Source organism: Taudactylus pleione, unplaced genomic scaffold (genome assembly GCF_031769625.1).
Source record: "Taudactylus pleione unplaced genomic scaffold, aTauple2 ptg000082l, whole genome shotgun sequence".
Taxonomy (NCBI): Eukaryota; Metazoa; Chordata; class Amphibia; order Anura; family Myobatrachidae; genus Taudactylus; species Taudactylus pleione.
Window position 1 is genome coordinate 8,052,991 of NW_028284484.1, and position 23,502 is coordinate 8,076,492.

General features: G+C 41.8%; 1 protein-coding gene across 2 annotated transcripts in view; it reads left to right on the plus strand.

Annotated features, from left to right (window-relative positions):
* Window positions 1–256: 256 nt before the first annotated feature.
* FAAP20 (FA core complex associated protein 20) overlaps window positions 257–23,502 on the plus strand; it is a 36,136-nt gene continuing 12,890 nt past the window's right edge. The window contains exons 1-3 of one of the 2 annotated variants that reach the window (XM_088468238.1): window positions 258–550; window positions 819–941; window positions 21,897–22,044. In XM_088468238.1, coding sequence (XP_088324364.1) covers window positions 528–550; window positions 819–941; window positions 21,897–22,044 — 294 coding nt within the window. In that variant the 5' untranslated portion in view covers window positions 258–527. Of the gene's footprint in view, window positions 551–818; window positions 942–21,896; window positions 22,045–23,502 lie in introns of both variants that reach the window. The other variant, XM_088468240.1, reaches the window with a different exon arrangement.

Here is a 23,502-nt window from a genome sequence, read left to right on the forward strand (position 1 = left end):
ATTTAGGTATAAAAGTAGTATTAGAGTACAGGGAGGGGGTTACATTAGTTTAAAATTAGCTTCTCTCACTTCATCCTTATCCAAGGCTTAGTACACGAGATGGACGTGCCAATCTCTGCACTTAACCGGTCCCACTGGAGGCCCCGGTACTTTGACTTCTTGTACCACAACCATAGGACTCCAACAGTTAAAAAGCAGTGCACACTATGCTGCTAGTCTATATGGAGAAAAGACATGTCACTGATTCCTAGAGGCTATGACAGTACCGAATCCCTGGCCTCGAAAAGGGCGGAGCCTCAGCGAAATCTGGCGGGGTTTTACCGGCGGCTAATGTGAAGGATCTATCGATTTTTGCATGTCTCAGTGTTGGAGGCAATACTGTATAATTAGCTGAGGCAAATAAAATAAGGATTTACCACACATTTAATACGTGGAAACAGTTACAGACCCGGCATAATTACGCTGCTGGTTCTGGGCGTGTGCCCTGCGTCCTCACACTGCTCCCTCCTCCTCCCACCCGAGTTCCCATGTGTGAGAGACGAGAGAGCTGGTGAGTGGAAGCGTAGTGACGAACACTAGAGCCTCGGGCCCGCTATGACCTCCCAGGCCGCGGTGTGTCTGTGCTGTCAGTAGCCGGGTTGGTGTACTCAGTCACTGCCATGATGATCAGACACTATAGTAGTGACTGGGGCAGAAACAGTAACACGTGTGCTCAGACAGACTCGCTGTGGTCACCGTGGTGGAGTAGTGTCAGTGTGCAGTCATACAGCTGTGTTGCATAGTATTACATGTATTATTTCCCCCCTGCTGCTGTGTAGGGTCTGCACTATGACTGAGGAGAAGGCCGCCAAGCTCAGGCTGAAGAGGAAGAGATGTGTAACCCCAGCTCCTCAGGGTGCACCAGAAGTCAGGCTGCAGCCCCTACCACCAGCACTGGATGTGTGAGTTGTCACTACAAGCCTAATTTTATATAATTAAAATCTGAAAGTGCACATACCCAGTAGGTGTCCTGCTATGACACTGTGGGCCGTATGCAATTAGGTGCGATAATTTCGCAGCCGTGGGCAGAACGTAAATTTTTCGCTGACTTCGCGTGGTTTGGACTCAAACTTATCGTGCGTGACCCTGTTTTTCGTCCTATTCAATTCCAAAGGACACGAAAACAGGACCCGGCGAAACGCAAACAGCCGAAAAGTGCTGTCAGATTTGGGCAAATCAGCCTGACACCCCCCAAAAGTTGCACTAACATTGGGGATTAATCTAGATGCCCCCAAATAGCCCTGCTTAAGGTATTTGGGGTACTTATATGCTCTCAATAGCTGCTAATTAGCGTCTTTGCACAAGTGGTGAAGAATAGCATTTAGCAGGGGTTTTTTTTGTGAAAATAACTAGTCCCAGCAAATTTGGGGTACATGATTATGGGTGCAAGCATGGTTACATTTCACAATACTGAAGTTTTAAAAAACGCACCTTCAGCAAGCAGCGGCAATCAAAAAAACACCTCCCCATACTTACAGACCCCCCCAAAAGCTTATTTCGCTAGTTTTTAAGTTTGTACCCCAACTTTGATTTTTTTTTTTTTGCCCCCTTTTCAAAGTCATTTTTTGTGGTGTTCTTAAATTATTTTTTTTTAGGATTTTTTGGACACAGTTATGCTTTGGGGGGCTGTTCCAAGGGTGCTGAGTGGTTTCCTGACGTTTGCACCCCAAAACTGCAATTGTGCACTTTTTCACCACCTATTAATAGGCAAATCTTTTTCACCTATTACATTGCATTGCATTTTTGCGTCCGCGAAAAGTGTTCGGAATTGAATACGGCGATACTTTTACGCCTGGCGAAATGACATCGGCGAAACCTTTTAGCCTAAAACGGCTTTTCGTGTCTAATTGAATATGCCCCTATGCGTCAAGGTTCATTTTTTATAAAACATAAACAGCTGCACGTCAGATGGACGATGCAACGTATGATACGGTGCAGTAACATTATCCCCGTAACAGCACTTGTATATTGTGTAATCGTACAGCAGATCGTACAATGACATAAATCCGCGTCCAGTAAATGGTCTCAATGGGAGTTGGCATGGCTTTTAGTATGCAGCCCCAGAGGAGGTGAACAAGGCCATAACTAGACTTTTTGTTGCCCTGTGCCAGAAAGAGCATTGGCGCTCCCCCCCCATTTTTCAAAGGGTCATAATGTACCCAAAAAAGGGGGATGGCCTCATGGGGAAGGGCCAGGGAAGAGATAGGGGAGGCCAGGAGATGCTGGGGATTAAATAAGAGGAAGCTACAAGTGAGAGTGATAATAAATAGAAATTTGACAGGCCCAAACAGCACCCCCTGCCCTGCGGTGCCCTGTGCGATGGCACCGGCCACACTACCTTAGCTACGGCCCTGATTGCGGCTGGTTCTGCAGCATAGAACGCAGGGCTCTGTGGGCGGCATTGTAGCCAATTCACGACCCTTGCTTCTGGATAGCAGGGTGCCTGGAATGGCTTGCTGCAGGCAGGATCACTGCTGTGGCTCCGCCAGAGCAGCCTTTAGGTGTTCCAGACAGGCACCCTGCAGTCTGTGCAGCTGATTAGAACGTCCTCAGGAGGCGCCAGTCAGCACTTCCACTTACCGCTGCTGTCGACCCCGTCCCCCTCCGTGCGACGTAATGACGTCATGCGTCGGCACAGGGTGCACTTAAGGCCTGCTACAGCTCTGGAAGTGAAAAGCAAGGACATTTTTAAGGTAAAAATGTCTGGACAAAGGGCCTGATTCAGAGATGAATGTAATGGCGATTACATACATAGATCGAGCGATTGTCACTGCGCGTGTGCAGCGATCGCACTGCGATTACGGATGTTCAGAGGAATCCATCGCAAAGCGAGTGACGTGCTGTCAGCGTTTGGGGGTGGGAATGGGGAGTGGTCATAAAAACGTAGGCGAGTCTGACTGCCATTACATGGGCATGCATAAATTAGCCCTTCGTGTCAGAGCTGTCAAATCTGCGGCAGATCAGACCTGCTAAAAGGGCAAGATGGCTGCTCGATGTGCGTCGATGTTACAGATATTTATGCAGGTAAGCGACATCGTATCATGTAAGAAGGCAGAAGTGGGCGTCCTTATGTCAGTGTTCTTTGGAATCATTTGCATATTTTCGCAGCTGCGTTCTGTGCGGAATCGCAGCTGTGATTGCATAAGCATCCTTCTCTGAATCAGGACCTAAGTGCAGAACCTCTAGCACACCTTTCCCAATGCATAATCATGCTCTTAAGAGGCATTTTATTAGCGTAATTTGGCCAATACTGATATGTCATATATTAGGTCATTTAGTGTAAAAAGCTCAAAAAATGTGTTTAATTATGTGGGACATGTATTTTGAGGTGTTGTATACATGGGGATATTAGCTTTTGAACTTGTAGATGTGAGTTACAAGAGTTTTTTTTTTTTTTTTTTTTTTTTTTTCAATATCTCTTTAAACTGGCTTAAATACAATAAAAAATATTCTAGAGGCTTTAATTTGGTGAAAAATACTTTCTTGCTATATTTTTCCCACTGTTTAATAATAATAATGGTAAAAATCCGCCATTTGACACCCTTTAACATCAAATACTTTGGTTATGGCCACTAATAGTCTTCTATTGTTATATAAATCTTATTTGCCACTTTTCTTGGGTTCAGGGTGCTCTCCCCACTTTTTCCTGCTCTTCTTCCCCAGGTAGTACGGGTGCTGAGATAACATTTTCTAATGAAATAGCGCAGATTGGTGGCGCGCTCGTGCTGTGGCTCGTTTACCCGCAGTAAAAGCACAACATAACATTTCTGATGGAATCGGCCTCTAAGTATAGGGATGCAACTCAATCTCTGGTACCTTAGATGAAGCGTTCACCTGCATATTGTACCTGCATTGCTTGCCACATTATACCAAGATCATACAAGTCGTCATTCCAGACCAGTGAATGGGCAGTCGCTTTATTCTTTTCTTGAACTCCAATCAAGTATGGCACACGGTTAAATTCTGCTGTCAGAGAGTCATGATGGGTAGTGAGTCAGGGAGATAAGGTTAAGACTATTGAAAGAAACAGGTTTCACAAAGCCTAAGAGGGGTATTCAATATGAAACGTTAACTTCACTGTCGAAGTTAACATTTCATATCGGAGTTTTTACCTGCGTTAAAGTATCGGGCGGCGCCCGCCCGCTTATCCCCGTATTCAATATAAAATTAACGAAAACGGGAGCCTCCGAAGTTGGATTTGTGTAAAGTTATGAATTTTTCCTTAAAAAATTGTAAGACCCCTCTAAAGTTGTAAAAACATGGGGGATCACTATGGGTACCCCCGTTTTAGCCTTTAAATGAAAGTCGGGGATTTAAATAGCTGCAGTAGGTGTTTTTTCCCGACATTGAAGAAGTGATGCAGAAGAGCACTTAGGTTATTTTTTTCGTTTTTTTAAGTGGTCCCATCAAATTTGGGGTACATGAAAATGGGTACTAGCATATTTTGATGTCCCTAAAGAAAGTTTTTAAAAATTCTGCATTTGTGCACCTGCCGCTATAAATCTATTCTAGAAAACACCTCCCGCATACTTGCAGAATAGCCCTGAACCTATTTCACTACTGTTAATAATTTTTTTCCCATTTTTTTTTTTTCACCCCAATTTTGAAATACATTTTTTGGGGTGTCCCCATTTTTTTTTTTTTACTTTTTTTGACACAGTTCTTTTTTAAATGTCATTCCCAGGGGTGCAGGCTATTTTTTTTGAGCCTGCACCCCTAAACCCCAGTTCTGCACTTTTTTCGACACCTATTCAATGGTGAAAAGTTATCACCGTTTTTTATCAAATACTTTTCAAAACTGCGATAAGTCTTTGAAATTGAATACGGTGTAAAACTAAAACCTGCGATAATGACGTCATAAGTGCGATATTAATGCAAAAACGATGTTATCGCTCCCATATTGAATACCCCTATAAGTCTGACCAGATATGGGGAAAGGAGGGCAGTAGGAATGTGGAGTCTCAATCCATAAATTACATGGCTTTGCTCTTATCTTAGCCATTTACAGCCGAATAACTGCAAATATTAAAAGTACTTTGTCTTAAGCAGTATAGAAGGTAATTCAGTTAGGATATGCATTTGCAATTCTTTCTCGGTATAGGATATCACAGCCAGCCAGAGGGTGTGGCATGCAGCACTTGTCTGATGGATTACTGTACTCTGCTGATGCACTGCACAAATGGCCAAGGTCCATTTTTTTGTTGCCCGGATGACTGGTATTTGTCGATACTTCTATTAAATGATAGTTGTTTCTACTAAGCCTGTCTACTGTTGGCTTTCCCCCTGACCAGACATTCACAGAGTACAGTAGGTTGACTAGAAGGAAAATAAAGGATATACAGGTTGAGTCTCCCATATCCAAATATTCCGAAATACGGAATCATTTTGCCATGACTGAGATAATGAAACCTTTTGATTTTTGATGGTTCAATGTACACAAACTTTGTCTAAGGCACAAATTATTAAAAATATTGTAAAAAATTATATTCAGGCTGTGTGTATAAGGTGTATATGAAACATAAATTAATTTCATGTATGTACACAAACTTTGCTTGAGCCACAAAAATATTGAAAATATTGTATAAATGACCTGCAGGCTGTGTGTATATAACACATAAATGCATTCTGTGTGTATATTGGGGTCCCATCCCCAAGATATTTCATTATGATATGCAAATATTCCAAAATACGGAATATTCTGTTATCCAAAATACCCCTGGCCCCAAGCATTTTGGATATGGGAGACTCAACCTGTACTCTGCTTCTGCAGCTATAAGCCATCTAGCCATGTAGATCCATCATCCCACATGTATTGGATGGCTTTATTATTGCTGAGTTATTGACCTGTACTGCTGGATCAATTGCTGTGCACATGGTCCCCTCCTCTGTTTTATCTTTGGTAATATGTTACTTGAGCTCTGTGGTCAGACTTTTTCTTTTTTTTTTTGTTGTTGTTTGACTGATGTGTTTTTAAAAGGCATCAGTTTTCATGTATATATCACCGACACACAAGGCGCAAAGCGTAGCAGAATCTTTCGCCTTTGATTCAGTCGAACTGATCCAAATGATAAAGATTCTGCTACTCTCCTTATGTAAAACCTTCCCTTCCTATATTCTATTGTTTCATTTGTGGTGTTATTTAATGGACTCCATTAGGTGTAACTTGGGCAGCATTGGTACGTTATAGGTGTGCTCCTTTTCCCTTCCAACATATTGTTGTTATTTCAAATGTGTTTTACCAACACAAACTCTAATCTTAGGTGACCCTTAATACATCATAATAATGGAATATCAAATCCAATGCAAGAAGTGACCCATTGTAAAGCATATTCCCAGTTACAATGTTTTACTGTAGTCGTGTTACCTAAAATTAGATATGAACGCTTCGGTTTTCACTCTGGGTTTATCTTATCGGCTATCCAAAACAAGTGAGAGCAGGATAGCCAATCAGATGTTGTTGTTGAGATCCGAACATGACAGATGAAAACTGAAGCGCTAATCTCTACCTAAAATAAAATACGGTACAAAGTTTTACATTACAATAATTGTTAGATTGTTTCTTCTAATGTTCAGAGAGCCTATATACTACTCTGTGAGGCTTATTTAGGTTGTCAAAGTCCCATCTCTACCCCCTGTAATCTTTCCATATATGCAGTTTCACACGAAAGGTCTTTGCCAACACCAAACAAGGCCTTCCTGGGGTAGAGGGGAGGATTATCAGTTCAGACAGCTACATGCATATATGGAAGTGCCAAATTTCTGGATGCAATACAAAGGTTTGTTTTTATATTTGATCACTTAATTCCAAATAAAAATATATTTTTTAGTTTAGCTGAAATTCACCTTATAAGACACACCTAGCTCAGCAATGTAGGAACTTTTGTTGATGCCAGGCTGTTTTAGGGAAACGCCCTGCCTGTATTTTAGAGGGCAAAATGTGCCCTGCCCTTTTAGCAATGCCCTTCTAAAACAGCCTGGCCGCTGCTGTTCTGTTGCCGCGTGAATAGATGCCCCAAATCCTGACTGGAACACTAGGAACATTAGAGCTAAGGTTGGGCAGCACAGACTGTGTAATGGTCAGCATTACTGCCTGACAGCACTGTGGTCGTGGGTTCAACTCCCACGACGGACTGTGTAATGGTCAGCATTACTACCTCACAGCACTGAGGTTGTGGATTCAACTCCCACTACAGGAGTTTGTGTATTCTCCCTGTGCTTGCGTAGATTTCTAAAGCGCAGAATTCTCTCTGGCCCCTCTTGGTGGCGCCCCGCTGATGCAGCCTGCGGGTGCCGTCCCTATCCGCGGGTTGGGAAAATAGTGGCATCCGGCATCTATTCACTGACATGCAGTAGGAGTGCTTGGGGCATACTTGCTGACAATCAGCTCCCTCCTTCCGGGAGGGAGCTGATTGTCGGCTAACAGCGGGGGGCGTTTCCGGACAGTTATGACACATTGAGGGCGGAGCTGTGTGATTTAGTCATCGCGGCCCCCGCCCCCTATTCTCAATGCCGTTATTTATGACATTGTGAAGCAGGAGGCGGGGCCTCGATGACTCGATTCAGTGCGGATCGAGTCACCGGCCCCCCTGCTGCGGGGATCGCTAGTATATTCTGGGGGGAGGCCGGGAGGGTTGGTGGATGCCGGAAGGCTTGCCTGCCTTTCCGGGTTGGCCGTGAACGTCACCCGATATTCGGGAGGCTCCCGGCCAAATCGGTAGGGTAGGCAGGCCTGGCTTGGGGGAAGCACAGCAAGTTCGTAAGTGCCGGGCACGTGATGAAAATGGGGTGCGTCCTAAAGACACAGCCCCTTTTCTTGTGACTATACCCCCTTTTCGGGTGCGCCCTGGAGTTTCCCTTTCTAGGTCTGGCGCCGGACCTAGAATGAACACTATGGTAGGTTAATTGGCTCCAAAGAAAATTAACCCTAGTTTGTATGTGTGTGATAGGGAATATAGATTGTAAGCTCCACTGGGGCAGGGACAGATGTGAAATATTCTCTGTAAAGCACTGCGGAATATGTGTGCACTATATAAATGACAATAAATAAATAAGGTGCATGGGCAGGACCATCTGCATGTACAGTTTTGAGGGCTGTAGGCTGGGTGTTTTGGTTTGAGTTCTGATTTTTTAAAAGTTACACTTTTTTCCTTAGGGCTTTATACATCAATCCTGTTGCGAAAATGTAGTAAGTCACGACACTGATTTTCCATTTCATTTTATTTTCTAAGTTGTCTCTTCATGCATTCTTGCTCAATCACAGGTGTGTCCATCACTGATGCCATTGTATAAAGGTATGTATGGCGTTACTACAGTTGTGTCTTCATACATCTAGCCTCAATACGCCACACAGCACCAGGACCCGTGCAACTCAGCTAGCACTGGGCATCTTTTTTATTTTTTTCCAAAAATGTGTCTAAGTTGCAATGCGACTATGACGCACCAGCAGTCTCTGCTTATTAATTTGAATTTCTGTGTGCACCTGAGTCTGTATATACAGCACAATGGAACTTGAAATGAAATAAGCTGCGTTGCGTTAGTTACATTGCATTGCGGCAAAACAAACACCCGCCGCTAGCAGTCTCACGGGATCTGATGCAACGAGAGCGGCTGTTTGGCACGACTGCAGCAAAGATATGTATGGACCCATCTGTAAATCCTTTTGAAATTCTGTGCTGTGTGCTTTTACGGGGTTATTTCCAGGTTATTATACCTGTTACTATGCAGCGACAGCATGAAAAGACCATGTGGACGTAGGGAATCCCTTGACGTGTGTCATTGGAGAAGGGCAGTGAGTGAGGCATGAAGAGATCAGAAGTGGCTCTGTTGTGGGAACGTCTCTCACATGACTGGATTCCCTGACCTCATTTAAGTTGGCTTCTTCACCAAATTTTATGGATGTATAAACGCAAGCTTGACCCGGTACTTAACTTTTAGCTTAAAGCATTCTGTTGCTGGTAGCACAATATATACAAGTAACGTAAAAAATAAATAAATAAAATGTATGCTTTTATATATTGATTGGGAGTGGTTTGCTTGAATTTGATCTTTACAGTCTTGTCTCCCTAACTACTCCTAATAGGTTAAGTAGGTGGTCTTTAATAAATCATTTTGGTGTACTGCTTTTTCCACATATTCGCTTGTACTTTTTGGTAGTCTGATTTTCTTGTGAAGTGTATGGAAGACATGGGAATATATGGCCATGCAATGTAGATTCACTTCTCTGATCATGGACATCTGTAGCTATTCTCCTATCCGACTTCCAAATGAGGAGAGCTAATTATAAATTGCGTTTGTATGTTTACCGCCTTTGGCACACAATTAGCAACAGACTTGTTTTCTTTGTTACGGTGGTTTTCATTTAAACCTGATTAGTGAAGCCTGTTAGGTTGTTAAATTAATTACATTTCTGTGCTGTTACTCTTGTCTCGCAATACACCTTACACTCTGATGGAACCAGCAAGGCTTATAATACCATGGTGGAGTGAAACAAGTCTAGCACTTGAGACATTACAGAGCTGCCAGGCTGTCACTCTCTCTTAATCTACCTTGATGCAAGACCATGTCACTTCCAAGAAGGGGCAACAGCCTGGTTCAGCAGCGTGTGAAAGAGGTCAGATGATGTAGGAAGACAGCTGTCAAATGAGCGTGCCTTTGGGAAATAAAATGAAAAAACAGGAAAACATGCAGCACTTCCTAGGAGAGCCCAAGATGATTGTTTCATGTTTACACTGCCAGAGGGAAAGTAGTACTTTAATTTTTGTTATGATGCTTACGTATGTGTATATATATATATATATATATATATATATATATATATATAAAATATATATTTATGTGTGTGTGTTTTGTCTATCTGCATATAACAGCTTGTAACCATGCAATTATTTTCTTTGATGAGCTGGGCTGACTTTTCATCACAACCAGTTAAATGCACCCTAGCTTTATACTGGATTTTAATATTTATTCAGTGCCCTTTTTTCTTTTTTTCTTTTTTTTTTTTGCAACTGGACTTCATTCATACATTTGTCGCCGCTATATCGCTAGTACCTGTACTGCAAATCTGTGGGTATCTAGCAAATAAAAGCATGCAGATTTTGACGTCAAGGGACCATAGTCTCTGTACTTGTATATATGCTTAACACACTAATAATTTGCAATTAAATGCATCCACCTCTCAGGTAACAGATGGTAACACCCAGACAAGGGCTGAATTGTGAGTCACACCCACCTAAGGGCTCAATCCTATTGTCCACAAAGGGTGCGAGTTGCCGTTGCCACAGCGTTAAAATGCTGGCAAAGGCATCGCCTCTCGCACCCCTCGGAGCCTGCTCTGAGCCCAAATTCACACAATTTTACTCGGAGCTCTATGGGACTGCGAGCATGTTAGTGTGAGTTTGGGCTGCCGTAAAGTGCGGCTGTTGCCGTGATGACTCGCACACGCGAGATCATCGCAGCTAATTGTATTGAACCCTAGCCTTCTATAGCCTTGACTGAACACAGCCATGTCAACACTAGGCAAATTTTTTTGTAAAGAAAATAAAATAAATATGCTTGCGCCTGACTTATTCATACCTGATCTCTCTTAATCCTCTATATCAGGGGTTCCCAACCACGGTCCTCAAGGCACACTAACAGTCCAGGTTTTAAGGATAGCCATAATTGAGCACAGGTGACTTAATTAGTACTTCAGTTATTTTGATTTAACCATCTGTGCTTAAGCATGGATATCACTAAAACCAGGACTGTTAGTGTGCCTTGAGGACCGAGGTTGGGAATCACTGCTCTATATGTTTATTTCATTCTGAGTTAAACCTGTAATTTAAATAAGACTAAACGTGACCAACTACATGCTAATCTTAAGGATTATTCCACTTTTAGGTGAAAAATTATATATTTTAAGTAGGGATGTGCAGGCTCGGTTCTACTCGGTTCCGTTCGTTTTTTTTTACCGAATCTTATTGGGTATCAGCTGTCACGAGTTTTGGATAGCCAATAAGATTCGGTAAAAAAAAACGAACGGAACCGAGCCTGCACATCCCTAAATTTAAGCCCACCTTCCTTAAACCATTTTATCTTAACTGTGTATATTTCTCCTTTGGGACCCTCCATCTTCTGGTCTGGAGCCCCATAACAAAAATGAGCGCACTAAAGGTAGGGGCTGGTTTGGATTATGCTGGAGGCCGAGCCCTATGATGACATTGCTTACTGTCACTATGGGCCTGCCTCTTATGCAATGGTCACCGCACAATATTCATTGACACTACTAGGAGCTAAATTTACTAGTCTGTGCTTGTCAAAACCACTGCTGCTTCGAACTTGGTATTTAAAGTGACAATTATATTAAATTCAAAACATGTGAGTTCATTGAGGATTGAAAAGTCCTTCTTCAATTTAGACAACACCAAATCCAACAGATATATCGCTCGTAGATCGCATATAAAAAGAAGAGAAGAATCGCACTATAGCGTAGTCAAATTTAATCACATAAAATATCACACATCTAAAACACAAATCCTTCACCAACATATAAAAAGCGTACCAGAGATGGCGGTGTATAATGCACACCTAATCATATATGAGCCAAAGTCTCCCGGGAAGGACCTGGAATGGCAGTTCTTAGGTGTGTATTCCTCGCCAAGATGGAGATCCTCTGGTGCTATATCTGTCACCAATGCGTTTCAACTCCCTTCTGGAGTCTTTTTCAAGGTGTTTGGTGCTAGAGCGATCTTTAAATACTCCTCACCTGCCTCTGATAGGTGGACAGAGGAGGAGGGGCTAAATGGTTGCATACATTTAAACAATCAAAAACATTATAGTCCTTTCTCAGATTTAACATATGACTCACTATAATAGGTCGACAGTAATTAAAAAATATCTCTCTCCTGGAACGCAAATTCCAACAGCACTACGTCACTTCCTGTTTACCTTTTTATATAAATCCGGGAATGCCTCTAATAAACATCATTCTCTCTAAAATAGCTACTAGACACCCCCACATTAAGGAGTAGCGCTCGCGTACCTTCTAGTATCCTATGTAGATCTAATTCAGACCCGGAAGCGTAACACGCGCCTTTGATTATGAGGCGTGGAACGCATACTAACCACGTGTCCAAGAGTCGCGCTTGCGCCTCTCTTACCACGACACAGGAATCCACCGGAAGTCTGGTAATGTGCCGCACGCCTCTAATTCAGAGGCGTGGAACGCAACGCTCTCCTAATCGCGGAAGTTGGTCTCAAATGCTTTCCAATATCATGTAGGGATATAGAAAAAGACCGGAAAACATATCGCATCCCTTCATCATTTGGTGTGCAACATCTGAGTTCCGATAAAAGCAATATATCACAACAATAAAAGGAAATAAAATAATAAATAGGTTCACATCATAATATACATCAAATGCAAACAGTTCTCATAAATTTAGTAAATAACATTAAAATTCATAAAATGATCCTACAAAAATTTAAAAAAACAATAACAAAATCCTCATAGAAACCATTTTAATTCAAAATCAACATTCAAACCCTTAGGTGCTAAAGTGCCAAGCTCATAAATTATTTTCATTTCTGATTGTGCCAATATGGTGTCTACATCTTTTTTCCTCCAATGTCCCTCGACTTGTTTGATTCCTACAACTAGTTTCAAATCTGCAATGGAACATTGGTGAAATTCTTTAAAGTGTTTAGAAAGTGAATGGTTTTCGTATCCTTTTTTTATATTTCTAATATGTTCAGCCCATCTAACTCTTAGAGGTCTAGACGTGCAGCCTACATATTGAAGGCCGCAACTACATTCTAATTAGTAAACACAGTTCTTATTATTGCACGTAATAAAATCTCGAATCACATATTCTGAATTTCTTGATTTGGCAATAAAATTTTCTACTTTACTCGGTTGATTTTGATGGTTTCTACACATGATACATACTCCGCACCTATAAAATCCTTTAGTTTTTATTCTCCCTTCTCTTTTCTTTGGTATGGCTCCTTTTACTAACTTATTCTTTAAGTTCGGAGCTAGTCTATAAATAAATTTAGGATTTTTAGGAATGACAGATTTAAGTAGAGGGTATTCTTCCAGGAGATGCCAATGTTTTCTTATCTTCTCCACTTTTTTATGTTGTCCATTAATAGTCGTAATAAATCTGTCATTAACCTTTTCTTTAGTAATTAGCAAATCATCCCTATTGACCACGGTCATTTCTTCTATTGCGGGGTCAATATCTGAGGTTTTATATCCTTTTGCTAAGAATTTTTGTTTAAGAACTCCCACTTGTTCTTTGAATACCTGGACATCTGTACAATTTCGTCTGATCCGTCTCATTTGCCCTTTAGGAATGTTGTTTAACCATTGAGGGTGATGATTACTATCAATACTGATGTAGGAATTACTATGGTTAACTCAATGTTAAAAGCATTATGATTCAATTCCACACAGAAATTGAATCATAATGCTTTTAACTTTGAGTTAACCTTTAATGCTAGTAAGGAAGAAGTATGTTTTTTAGATTTGGTCATATATATATATATACGAGATAACATTTTAAATACCGTATATACTCTAGTATAAGTCGACCCGAATATAAGCCGAGGTACCTACTTTTACCACAAAAAACTGGGAAAATTTATTGACTCGAGTATAAGCCCTAGGGTGGGAAATGGCAGCTGCTGGTAGTGCCCCCAGTGGTAATCCCCCCTTTCAGTGCCCCCTGTAGTAATCCTCCCCTGGTAGTGCCCCCTGTAGTAATCCTCCCCTGGTAGTGCCCCCTGTAGTAATCCTCCCCTGGTAGTGCCCCCTGTAGTAATCCTCCCCTGGTAGTTCCCCCTGTAGTAATCCCCCCCTGGTAGTTCCCCCAGTGGTAATAACCCCTTTTAGTGCCCCCTGTAGTAATCCCCCCCCCCCCCTGGTAGTTCCCCCAGTGGTAATAACGCCTTTTAGTGCCCCCTGTAATAATCGCCCCCTGGTAGTGCCCCCTGTAGTAATCGCCCCCTGGTAGTGCCCCCAGTAAAGAGAGACGTAATAAGAAAAAAAAAAAAGAATCACTTACTTGAAACTCCCGCTCCTGGTCCCGCCGCTAACAGCTCCTCCGGCCGCTTTGTATGGGAGAGACGTCATTACTCATGACGTCTCTCCCATTACCCACTGCGGGAGCCGGAAGATGGCTCCCGCAGTGGGAGCAGCACCAGCCGCTGAGAGTCTGACAGACTCTCAGCGGCTGCTGATTACAGCAAACACACAGCTGCCGGCTCCGGCGGCTGTGTGTTTGAGCGGTGACTGAACTCTGTCTGGTCAGCGCTACACTTCACTCGAGTATAAGCCGAGGGGGTACTTTTTCAGCACAAAAAATGTGCTGAAAAAGTCGGCTTATACTCGAGTATATACGGTACCAAAAACTATTGTAAGCCCACTGATTAGATTTTATTACGTGCAATAATAAGAACTGTGTTTACTTATTAGAATGTAGTTGCGGCCTTCAATATGTAGGCCGCACATCTAGACCTCTAAGAGTTAGATGGGTTGAACATATTAGAAATATAAAAAAAGGATACGAAAACCATTCACTTTCTAAACACTTTAAAGAATTTCACCAATGTTCCATTGCAGATTTGAAACTAGTTGTAGGACTCAAACAAGTCGACGGACATTGGAGGAAAAAAGATGTAGACACCATATTGGCACAATCAGAAATGAAAATAATTTATGAGCTTGGCACTTTAGCACCTAAGGGTTTGAATGTTGATTTTGAATTAAAATGGTTTCTATGAGGATTTTTTTTTTTTTTTTTAATTTTTGTAGGATCATTTTATGAATTTTAATGTTATTTACTATATTTATGAGAACTGTTTACATTTGATGTATATTATGATGTGAACCTATTTATTATTTTATTTCCTTTCATTGTGATATATTGCTTTTATCGGAACTCAGATGTTGCACACCAAATGATGAAGGGATGCGATATGTTTTCCGGTCTTTTTCTATATCCCTACATGATATTGGAAAGCATTTGAGACCAACTTCCGCGATTAGGAGAGCGTTGCGTTCCACGCCTCTGAATTAGAGGCGTGTGGCACATTACCAGACTTCCGGTGGATTCCTGTGTCGTGGTAAGAGAGGCGCAAGCGCAACTCTTGGACACGTGGTTAGTATGCGTTCCACGCCTCATAATCAAAGGTGCGTGTTACGCTTCCAGGTCTGAATTAGATCTACATAGGATACTAGAAGGTACGCAAGCGCTACTCCTTAATGTGGGGGTGTCTAGTAGCTATTTTAGCATACAGAGAAAATGATGTTTATTAGAGGCATTCCCGGATTTATATAAAAAGGTAAACAGGAAGTGACGTAGCGCTGTTGGAATTTGCGTTTCAGGAGAGAGATTTTTTATTATATGTATTTTTTAATTACTGTCGACCTATTATAGTGAGTCATTATATGTTAAATCTGAGAAAGGACTATAATATGTTTTTGATTGTTTAAATGTATGCAACCATTTAGCCCCTCCTCCTCTGTCCACCTATCAGAGGCAGGTGAGGGGTATTTAAAGATTGCTCTAGCACCAACCAAACACACCTTGAAAAAGACTCCAGAAGGGAGTTGAAATGCGTTGGTGACAGATATAGCACCAGAGGATCTCCATCTTGGCGAGGAATACACACCTAAGAACTGCCATTCCAGGTCCTTCCCGGGAGACTTTGGGATACATTGGCTCATATGTGAATAGGTGTGCATTATACACCGCCGTCTCTGGTACGCTTTTTATATGTTGGTGAAGGATTTGTGTTTTAGATGTGTGATATTTTATGTGATTAAATTTGACTACGCTATAGTGCGATTCTTATCTTCTTTTTATATGCGATCTACGAGGGATACATATGTTGGATTAGGTGTTGTCTAAATTGAAGAAGGACTTTTCAATCCTCAATGAACTCACATAATTTGAGACTGTATTTTGCTTCATCTGGTAACGTTATGTTAGGAGGTTGCGCCTTTGCCCACATTCATATTTTTTATCACTGTTTTCGAAGTGTTGTATGACCACTTCAGTGGACTGAAGAGCAGCATCCATTTATTGAAGCTCAGGTTCCTACTTTGTTATTTTCAGATAAATACAAAACATGCCTGGTTTTGTAGATTATAATTACCCCTTTAAATCTGAAACCACTGAAGATGTGAAAAGCTCTGCTTAGTAACTTTGACCCTAGAACTTATAATGACTGATGTCTTAATGATGTGGTGATGGGGCCAACATAGGGCATGGCAGAGGAAAGACATTCACAACTTACGGCGCATACACACAGTCAGATTTGCTAGATCTCGATTAACGATGAACGATTTCAACATTGATTTGAACGATTTCTGACAATTAAAATGAACGAAATCGTCAAAATCTTATGGCAAACAGTCAATGTCAGATATCGTTATCTGACATGCGGGAACGCGCATCGTTGGTTGATGCATGCCCAACATGTCAAAGAAATTAACGGTTTTTACAATCGTTATCGTTCATATCTTTAAGAAAATCTGACCGTGTGTATGCAGCATTAGGCTTGTGAGTAATTTGTATCCTTGGTCACACAAAAGATGGAATTCTTCTTTGCCTGAATCTGTAGACTTCATGATTTAAATATCACTACTTTTTATATCAATAGGCCAGGAGAAGTTTGAATAGGGTTCCCTTGAAGCTTCTTTTTGATTGCTTCTAAAAGCAATGATCCTCATTTTAACTATTTCACAACCAAACTTGCACCTCACAATTTACTCTACTGCATTTATTGTTATATTTATTTTAGGACGGATAGGGATTTGTGTTGGTACCATAGTCAAGTAAATATGTCATTTACAGGCATTTAAAAGCGAAACATACTGTAGGTAAAAAAATAAATAAAATTGTCACACAGAAATGAAGGCTTATATTTCACTGAACTCATTTGTAAAGAAAATAGCTAAAGGATGAAGCCCAAAAGTGCAGTGTTTTGAACCATGATAAAACCAACTTTTCTGATATAGGTAGCATTCCCGCTGAAGCGCTTCGTGGCTGCCCGGCGTGTTCTTAAGTGCCAGGCATGCCCCCAAGAGTGACGAAAAGGGGACGCGTGTTATAGACACACCACCTTTTCGATGGCCACGCCCCTTTTTGGACGCACGCCTTCGGCGCGCACACTAAGGTGCCCTCTTTAGCTCCGGCGCCCTGCCTGCCGCTGGAGCTAGAGTGAACACTATATAGGGGTCAGTTCTATTAGGAGCGAGTTGGGACCTGCCAGCCATTCACATGGAGAACTCGCATTGCAAACTACATTTGCAATTAAACTCCAGACTAGCCGTGATTTTTTTTTTTTTATTCAAGAGGATCTTTACTTTTTGTTATTATTATTTTCCGCACTGCTCCCCGAGCAGAAGAAAAGGTAGGGAAAATCTTTATTTTAAGGTAAATATGTCAGGAAAAAGTGCAGAATTTCTGGTACTAGTACTGGTAATAATCTTGTACTTGGAGGTGTTTAAATAACATAATTTGGCCAAATCAGACATGAGCATTTTCAGGTGAATTTCCCTCAATAATGGGCTAAATGATGTGGGATAGGTAAGTGGAGGCGTAAATGATGTGGGACAAGTACGTGGAGGCGTAAATGATGTGGGACACGTACGTGGAGACGTAAATGATGTGGGACAGGTACGTGGAGGTTGAACACAAGATCCAGGGAGTGTGTCGGGGTGGGTGAGGTGACTAGGAGAGATCAAATGCGGAAGTGAAAGGAGGCAGTGTCATTACGGTTTTCAGTGGGGATGTTGAGATCTCCAAGAATGAGGGTGAGTAGATCAGTGGATAAGAAGTGAGTATTTGGGAAACTGGGTCTGGGAAACTGTACTGTGGATTACTGACCTGAGAGTGGAGTAGAGAGAAAAGCTGTAATGAATATAGAATAATACAAAAGTAAACATTTTCGGGGTGCAAATTTATAAAAGCTTTGATGCTGAGGATGCAATATATTGGAATGGACAAAGTAACGGTTGAAGTTGGTCTCTGTATGTTTTAAAATATGGAGATTGAGAATGTGCCCTTTGATAAAAAGGTATTTAGACCGCGATTAGCTTTAGTAGAATGAACAGTTTATTTATACAATAATAATTTAAAGTTGAAACCAAGCATATGTAAAAACTGATCTAAAAAAACTAGTCATACAATGTAAATAAACAAATTAACCTGGAATAAGTATTAATAGTAACAATAAGAATAAGTGGAAAAAAAATTATCTTATATGAACTATAGGGGTTTTCCAAAACGGATTGCACGACTGCTGAAAAAGTATTGAAAAGTTACATTAAGTATCCAGATTCTTGTTTAAATGATAGTGTCCAGCTTCACATAACGATGTATACATTAGTTATCAGGTGTTCTAAATGATACCAATGCTGCAGCCAGCAACATATAATAGATAAACTATCCAAAGTCAGGTCCATGATAAATAAAGAGCCTTGGACAGTTTTTAGTAGAACAGCGGCTATAATTCAATAGCTGCACATTTACATGTGGTAAAAAATAAATATACAGTAACAGCGCTTTTTAAGGAAAGGATGAAAATAATAACACATTTACAGGTGGTAAGGTTGGCTTAATTGTAAAAGCGGTACCTTTTAGATGTTTTGCACGGCGATATACAGTATTGTGTGGCGTGCCTCACTCTTGGCTATTAAGCTCTCCAGTAGTTGAAGCAGCCGCCAGGCTGCTGTGTACAGCATGATAATGGCAGTCACGGAGGTGCACGGCAGTAACACTTTAGTTCCTACTATAGTATATATTAGTTAGTATACCATGCTGTAAAGTGAATGTGCCAGTGTCAAACATTTTGTACACTTCTGTGGACTTTTTCAAGCTTTCCGTTTCATACATGCTGCTTCTAATTTTTTGGACCCCTTGTGGCAGTGTCTTTTAGTCTGTCTGGAAACAATTGGAAGATTGGTATAGATTCAAGACTCCAAGGGATCACATCTTGGAATTTTTACTTGTATTACAAAGGCAGCAGATTATCCATATTATATTTATTTTCCAATCCTCCATGATAGTCACTACAATGCTTCTAGACCGTATGTATTGCAGCTCATTCTCTTGCCCTGTGTCTTTTTCTGTTTATAGTAGGGCATGTAGTTTTATTCCAATTTGTAGGTAGGAGCTTATCTTTCTTTTGTGCCCTGACTACGCTCCATCCATGGATGCAAGGCAAGACTTGCATACATTTTTTTTCTGAATTTCTCAATAACAAACTTTTGGCTTAGGGGTGCTGTGAAAACAATGCTGATACTCTTGGGCGGCGTGATTCAAAAAAGTTTGGGAACCACTGATCTATATAATAAGCGGGAAAGTGTGTGTGTCTGTCTAACTGTTTGGCCAGGTTTGGACCTAGCTCCACCAAATTTGGCAGGGTGGTATAGTTTGACCAGGATTAGGTTTTTGCCTAGGTTTAAACTTCATCAGGCACACTGTCACACAATTCCTAAAAATGGGCACACTTAAATTACACAGATTCTGGGGCTAGCTCAAGGTGAAATTGAGTCTGCTAAAAACCTGTGTAAAAGCTACAAAAGTATCATTTTAATCTCAGTCTGAGGAAGTGTCAAACTTTGACTTTAAATTCAGAGTTAAGCTGGGTACACACTTGTCCAATCTTCAAGAGATCCAACTCCTGACCAACGGGTCTGCCCGATATTGGACAAGTGTGTACCTGCCGCCAACTGTTCCACAGACCTGATCCTGGTAGCCTACGTGTCTCTTGGATTTTAAACATGCTTAAAAACTAGGAGACCCGACAGGCGACCAATGTTGTAGTGTGTAGGCTGACCGTTCTCCGGTCCCGGCAGCCCAACACACTATCAGCGTGGTGGCGGTGTGGGATCCCGTACCGTCTGCTACTGCTGCGGGGAGTGATGACGGTAGAGCGGGAGATGGCTTACCTTGCGGCCGACGGCGCGGCTTCCTATTGCGGCATTTGTAATTTAATTTTTTATTTGATTTTTTTTACCTGAAATTCTGTTCCGTTCCAGTTGTCAGGTTATTAATGCTCAACCTCCTCCTCTTCACCATTATAATTAACTTCCCCATTAATAATCTTTCCTGCACAGCCGAATGTATTTTTTTCAGCAGACACAGATTGGGGGGGTCTGCTGAAAAATTGGACAAGTAAGTAGCAAGGATTGGATGTAGAATCTGCGAGCGGGTCTGCAGTAGGATTGTGTAAACAGTATGGTCTGTGGTCTGATCTGCCATGGAGTGGACAAATGTGTAACCAGCTTTAGTCCTTTTTAAAGTGAAATACAGTCAGGTCCATAAATATTGGGACATTGACATAATTTTCAGATTTTGGCCTCTATTCACCACCACAATGGCTTTGAAATGAAACAAACAAGATGTGCTTTAACTGCAGACTTTCAGATTTAATTTGAGGTTAATTACATCCAAATCAGGTGAACGGTGTAGGAATTACAACGGTTTCTATATGTACCTCCCACTTTTTAAGTGGGAGGTACATTAAATCTCAAATTAAATCTGAAAGTCTGCAGTTAATTCACATCTTGTTTGTTTCATTTCAAAGCCATTGTGGTGGCGAATAGAGGCCAAAGTCTGAAAATTCTGTCAATGTCCCAATATTTATGGACCTGACTGTATGTGTGTGTGTGTATATATATATATATATATATATATATATATATATATTATTGGAGGCCACATAGCAAGATCTTAAAAGGCCCCCACAGAGGTAGAAAAAACACATACATTTGCCTGCACACAGTGGTACCCCTTATACACATGCCATGCAGTATTAGTGCCTCTTTTACATTATACCACACCGTAATGCCCTTTACAGATTGTCACATAGTAGTGCCCCATATAACACCTTATTCCACACAATAGTAGTGCCCCTTACACATGCCACACAGTAATGCTCCTTACACATTTTGCCCCCTTCCAGCAACGCACCTCCTCTTCTCCCTCCAGCAGCCTAATGCCTACCCCTGTGTGGCCACAGCAGCCAGCAGGTGTGGATTTGGGGCCAGGCCGCCGGCTAATTCCAGCTGTAGCAACGGCAGACATAGACTGAAAGTGCCGGCACAATTTGAATCTTGTGCCGGTCGCGAGCCAATCAGGAGCTGCCACCGCAGATTAGCTTCCGGTCCGCCAGCTCTAACTGCCCCGTGATTGGCTGCGTTTTCTCTCCATGACTGCCTGCTGGTGCGCCAGCTTTAATCAGCTGGCGGGCTGGCACCAAATCAACACTACTGCCATCTGAGCCCCCCACCTTGTGTGCGTGACTGGGTGCAGGGGCAGCTCAGGCACCGTAGCAGTAGCACCCCTTGCACCCATGGTAGTTACGCCACTGTTTGCATGCATGTTAGCAAACAGTGGGGTCCTTTTCAGGATTAATGGAATGGGGTTCTAGGTGAGTACAATGTAAACAAAGATTGCAGGTGTACTTCAGTGTCCAGTCTTCAACCCGGGCAACGCCGGGTATCCCAGCTAGTGTATAATGGTTTCCTGTGTTGTGTTTTTCTTTTGTGCCCAGTTTGATGTGGCTTCTGTATTACATCACTTAGGGCATGGTATTTGTGAATACATTTGGAAGCCGAACCACAGCGTATAAATGTACGATCAGTCACCTCGGTTTAACCTTCCAGAGCTTTTGCCCTGCTGTGCATGATAATTCTATGTTGTTTTTGCTTAATGTTAGTCCTGGAGCATCCCTTGGCCCTTCCTGACATTGCACACGTTTCTGGTAGTTGCAGTGTAAGCTGATGAGATTTGACAGAACTGGCACTTGGTATAAGACCTTTCTGCTTGTGTTCATGGGTTGCTGCATTTCATCTCTTTCAGGAGACAAGGCTCCACTGGTTCCTGGTTCGACAAAATTGATTTAACTGCTGCTGAACTAACGTGGAAAGGGGTTCTGAGAGCTGTGTATCCAGACCTAAGGAGCATGGGCTGGGGAGCCGTACCTGCTCTGCCGTGCTTCCACGCTGAGGTGCAGTACTTGAAAAATACATTATATGTTGTCACTTCTGATTTATTTATTTTGGAACCACCACTGATGCTGCTGAAATCATTAGCCCCCTTGGTTGCCTTTAGCCCTGAGGTTTGCCTGAGCATTACAAAACAAAAGAAGCACACACCGAGGTCTGTTGTTTAGACAATTTTTTGGTAAAATTAAATTTTGGAGAAAACAAATTCATCTTTAAGATTCTTTGTGAAGTGGATACACTACAGTGGCTTAGGTATAGTTACAGTTTGACACCTGCTTACCCTCTAATTCCAGAGCCCCATTATAAAGTATAATTGCTGTAGTTGTGCTAACAATTTGAGAGAGATACAGTCTGCTGACTGTGGGAAGACAGAGTGACACATTTAGGTAGTCTCATAGGATTATGGCTGTTTAATCTTTGCTGATTTGTGGTTGCATGTGACCAAGCGCAGGACACAATTGAATACCATAGACTTTAGACTATTGAATAGCATAGCCTTAGGACATTTCAGGTAATTTGTAACTACTTTAATATACATTATGTATAGTAATATAACCATTATTGGCTCCCTTTTTACAAGTTATGTTAAATTGGTGATTATCACAAACCACTAAACATACTTGTGTTTAATACAATAAACAATAATAATCTAATGCGCTCCCCCTGGTGCTGTACTGGTGTTGTCTACTGTATTTTAAGGAGTATAAGACTGATGATTCTAGCGTAATATGTACAACACAGTGGGCGTAATACCATGTGACGTAGTGATGTATAATACACACTATGGACTAGAGATAGTGAAAGTACACAGCATTTAATGTAGTAAAATTACAACAACAAAATACAATAGGATATACTGTTGCTAGTCAAAGTCACAATAAGGGTAACTATAATATAGGTACAGTAGTATGGAAGGTAAGTCCCAATGCACGTGAAAGGTAAAACTGGTAGCGTGGTTATGCTGATATAATGGAGGAAGTCAACAGGTGGCGTCCCAACCTGAGTTGATCCTTTTTCAGTCACTTCTTCAACAAGTGAAGCGATGGGTATGTAGAGGATGATCACACTGTGTGGGATAACACAAGTGCGGGGGTACCTATATGTTGGAGTCTCTGTTTCAGGCTGTCTGGAGTTCGCCGGGTTTCTCTCCAGGGACGCAACAAGCGCACACCTGGTCCTGGTGGTCCGCTGAAATTCGACCTGGAGTTTAACTCCGTGGTTGGTACAGCAGGTTTTGCAGTGTTGCCGGTGGTGGGGGGGTGAGCCACGTTACTGCTGTGCCTTCCTCTCCTTCTCTCGTCCTGAGTGGAACAGTCTCCTCTTCGTTGCAGCGCTGATCGTCCGGCTCCTATGTTCTTCCGGGTAGAGCGCGCTCTAGGGGCGGGTGGCGGTCACGTGATTCAGAATTCAGGGAAATTTCAGTATCATGCAGGAGATTGTGTGGGTCCCAACGCGTTTCG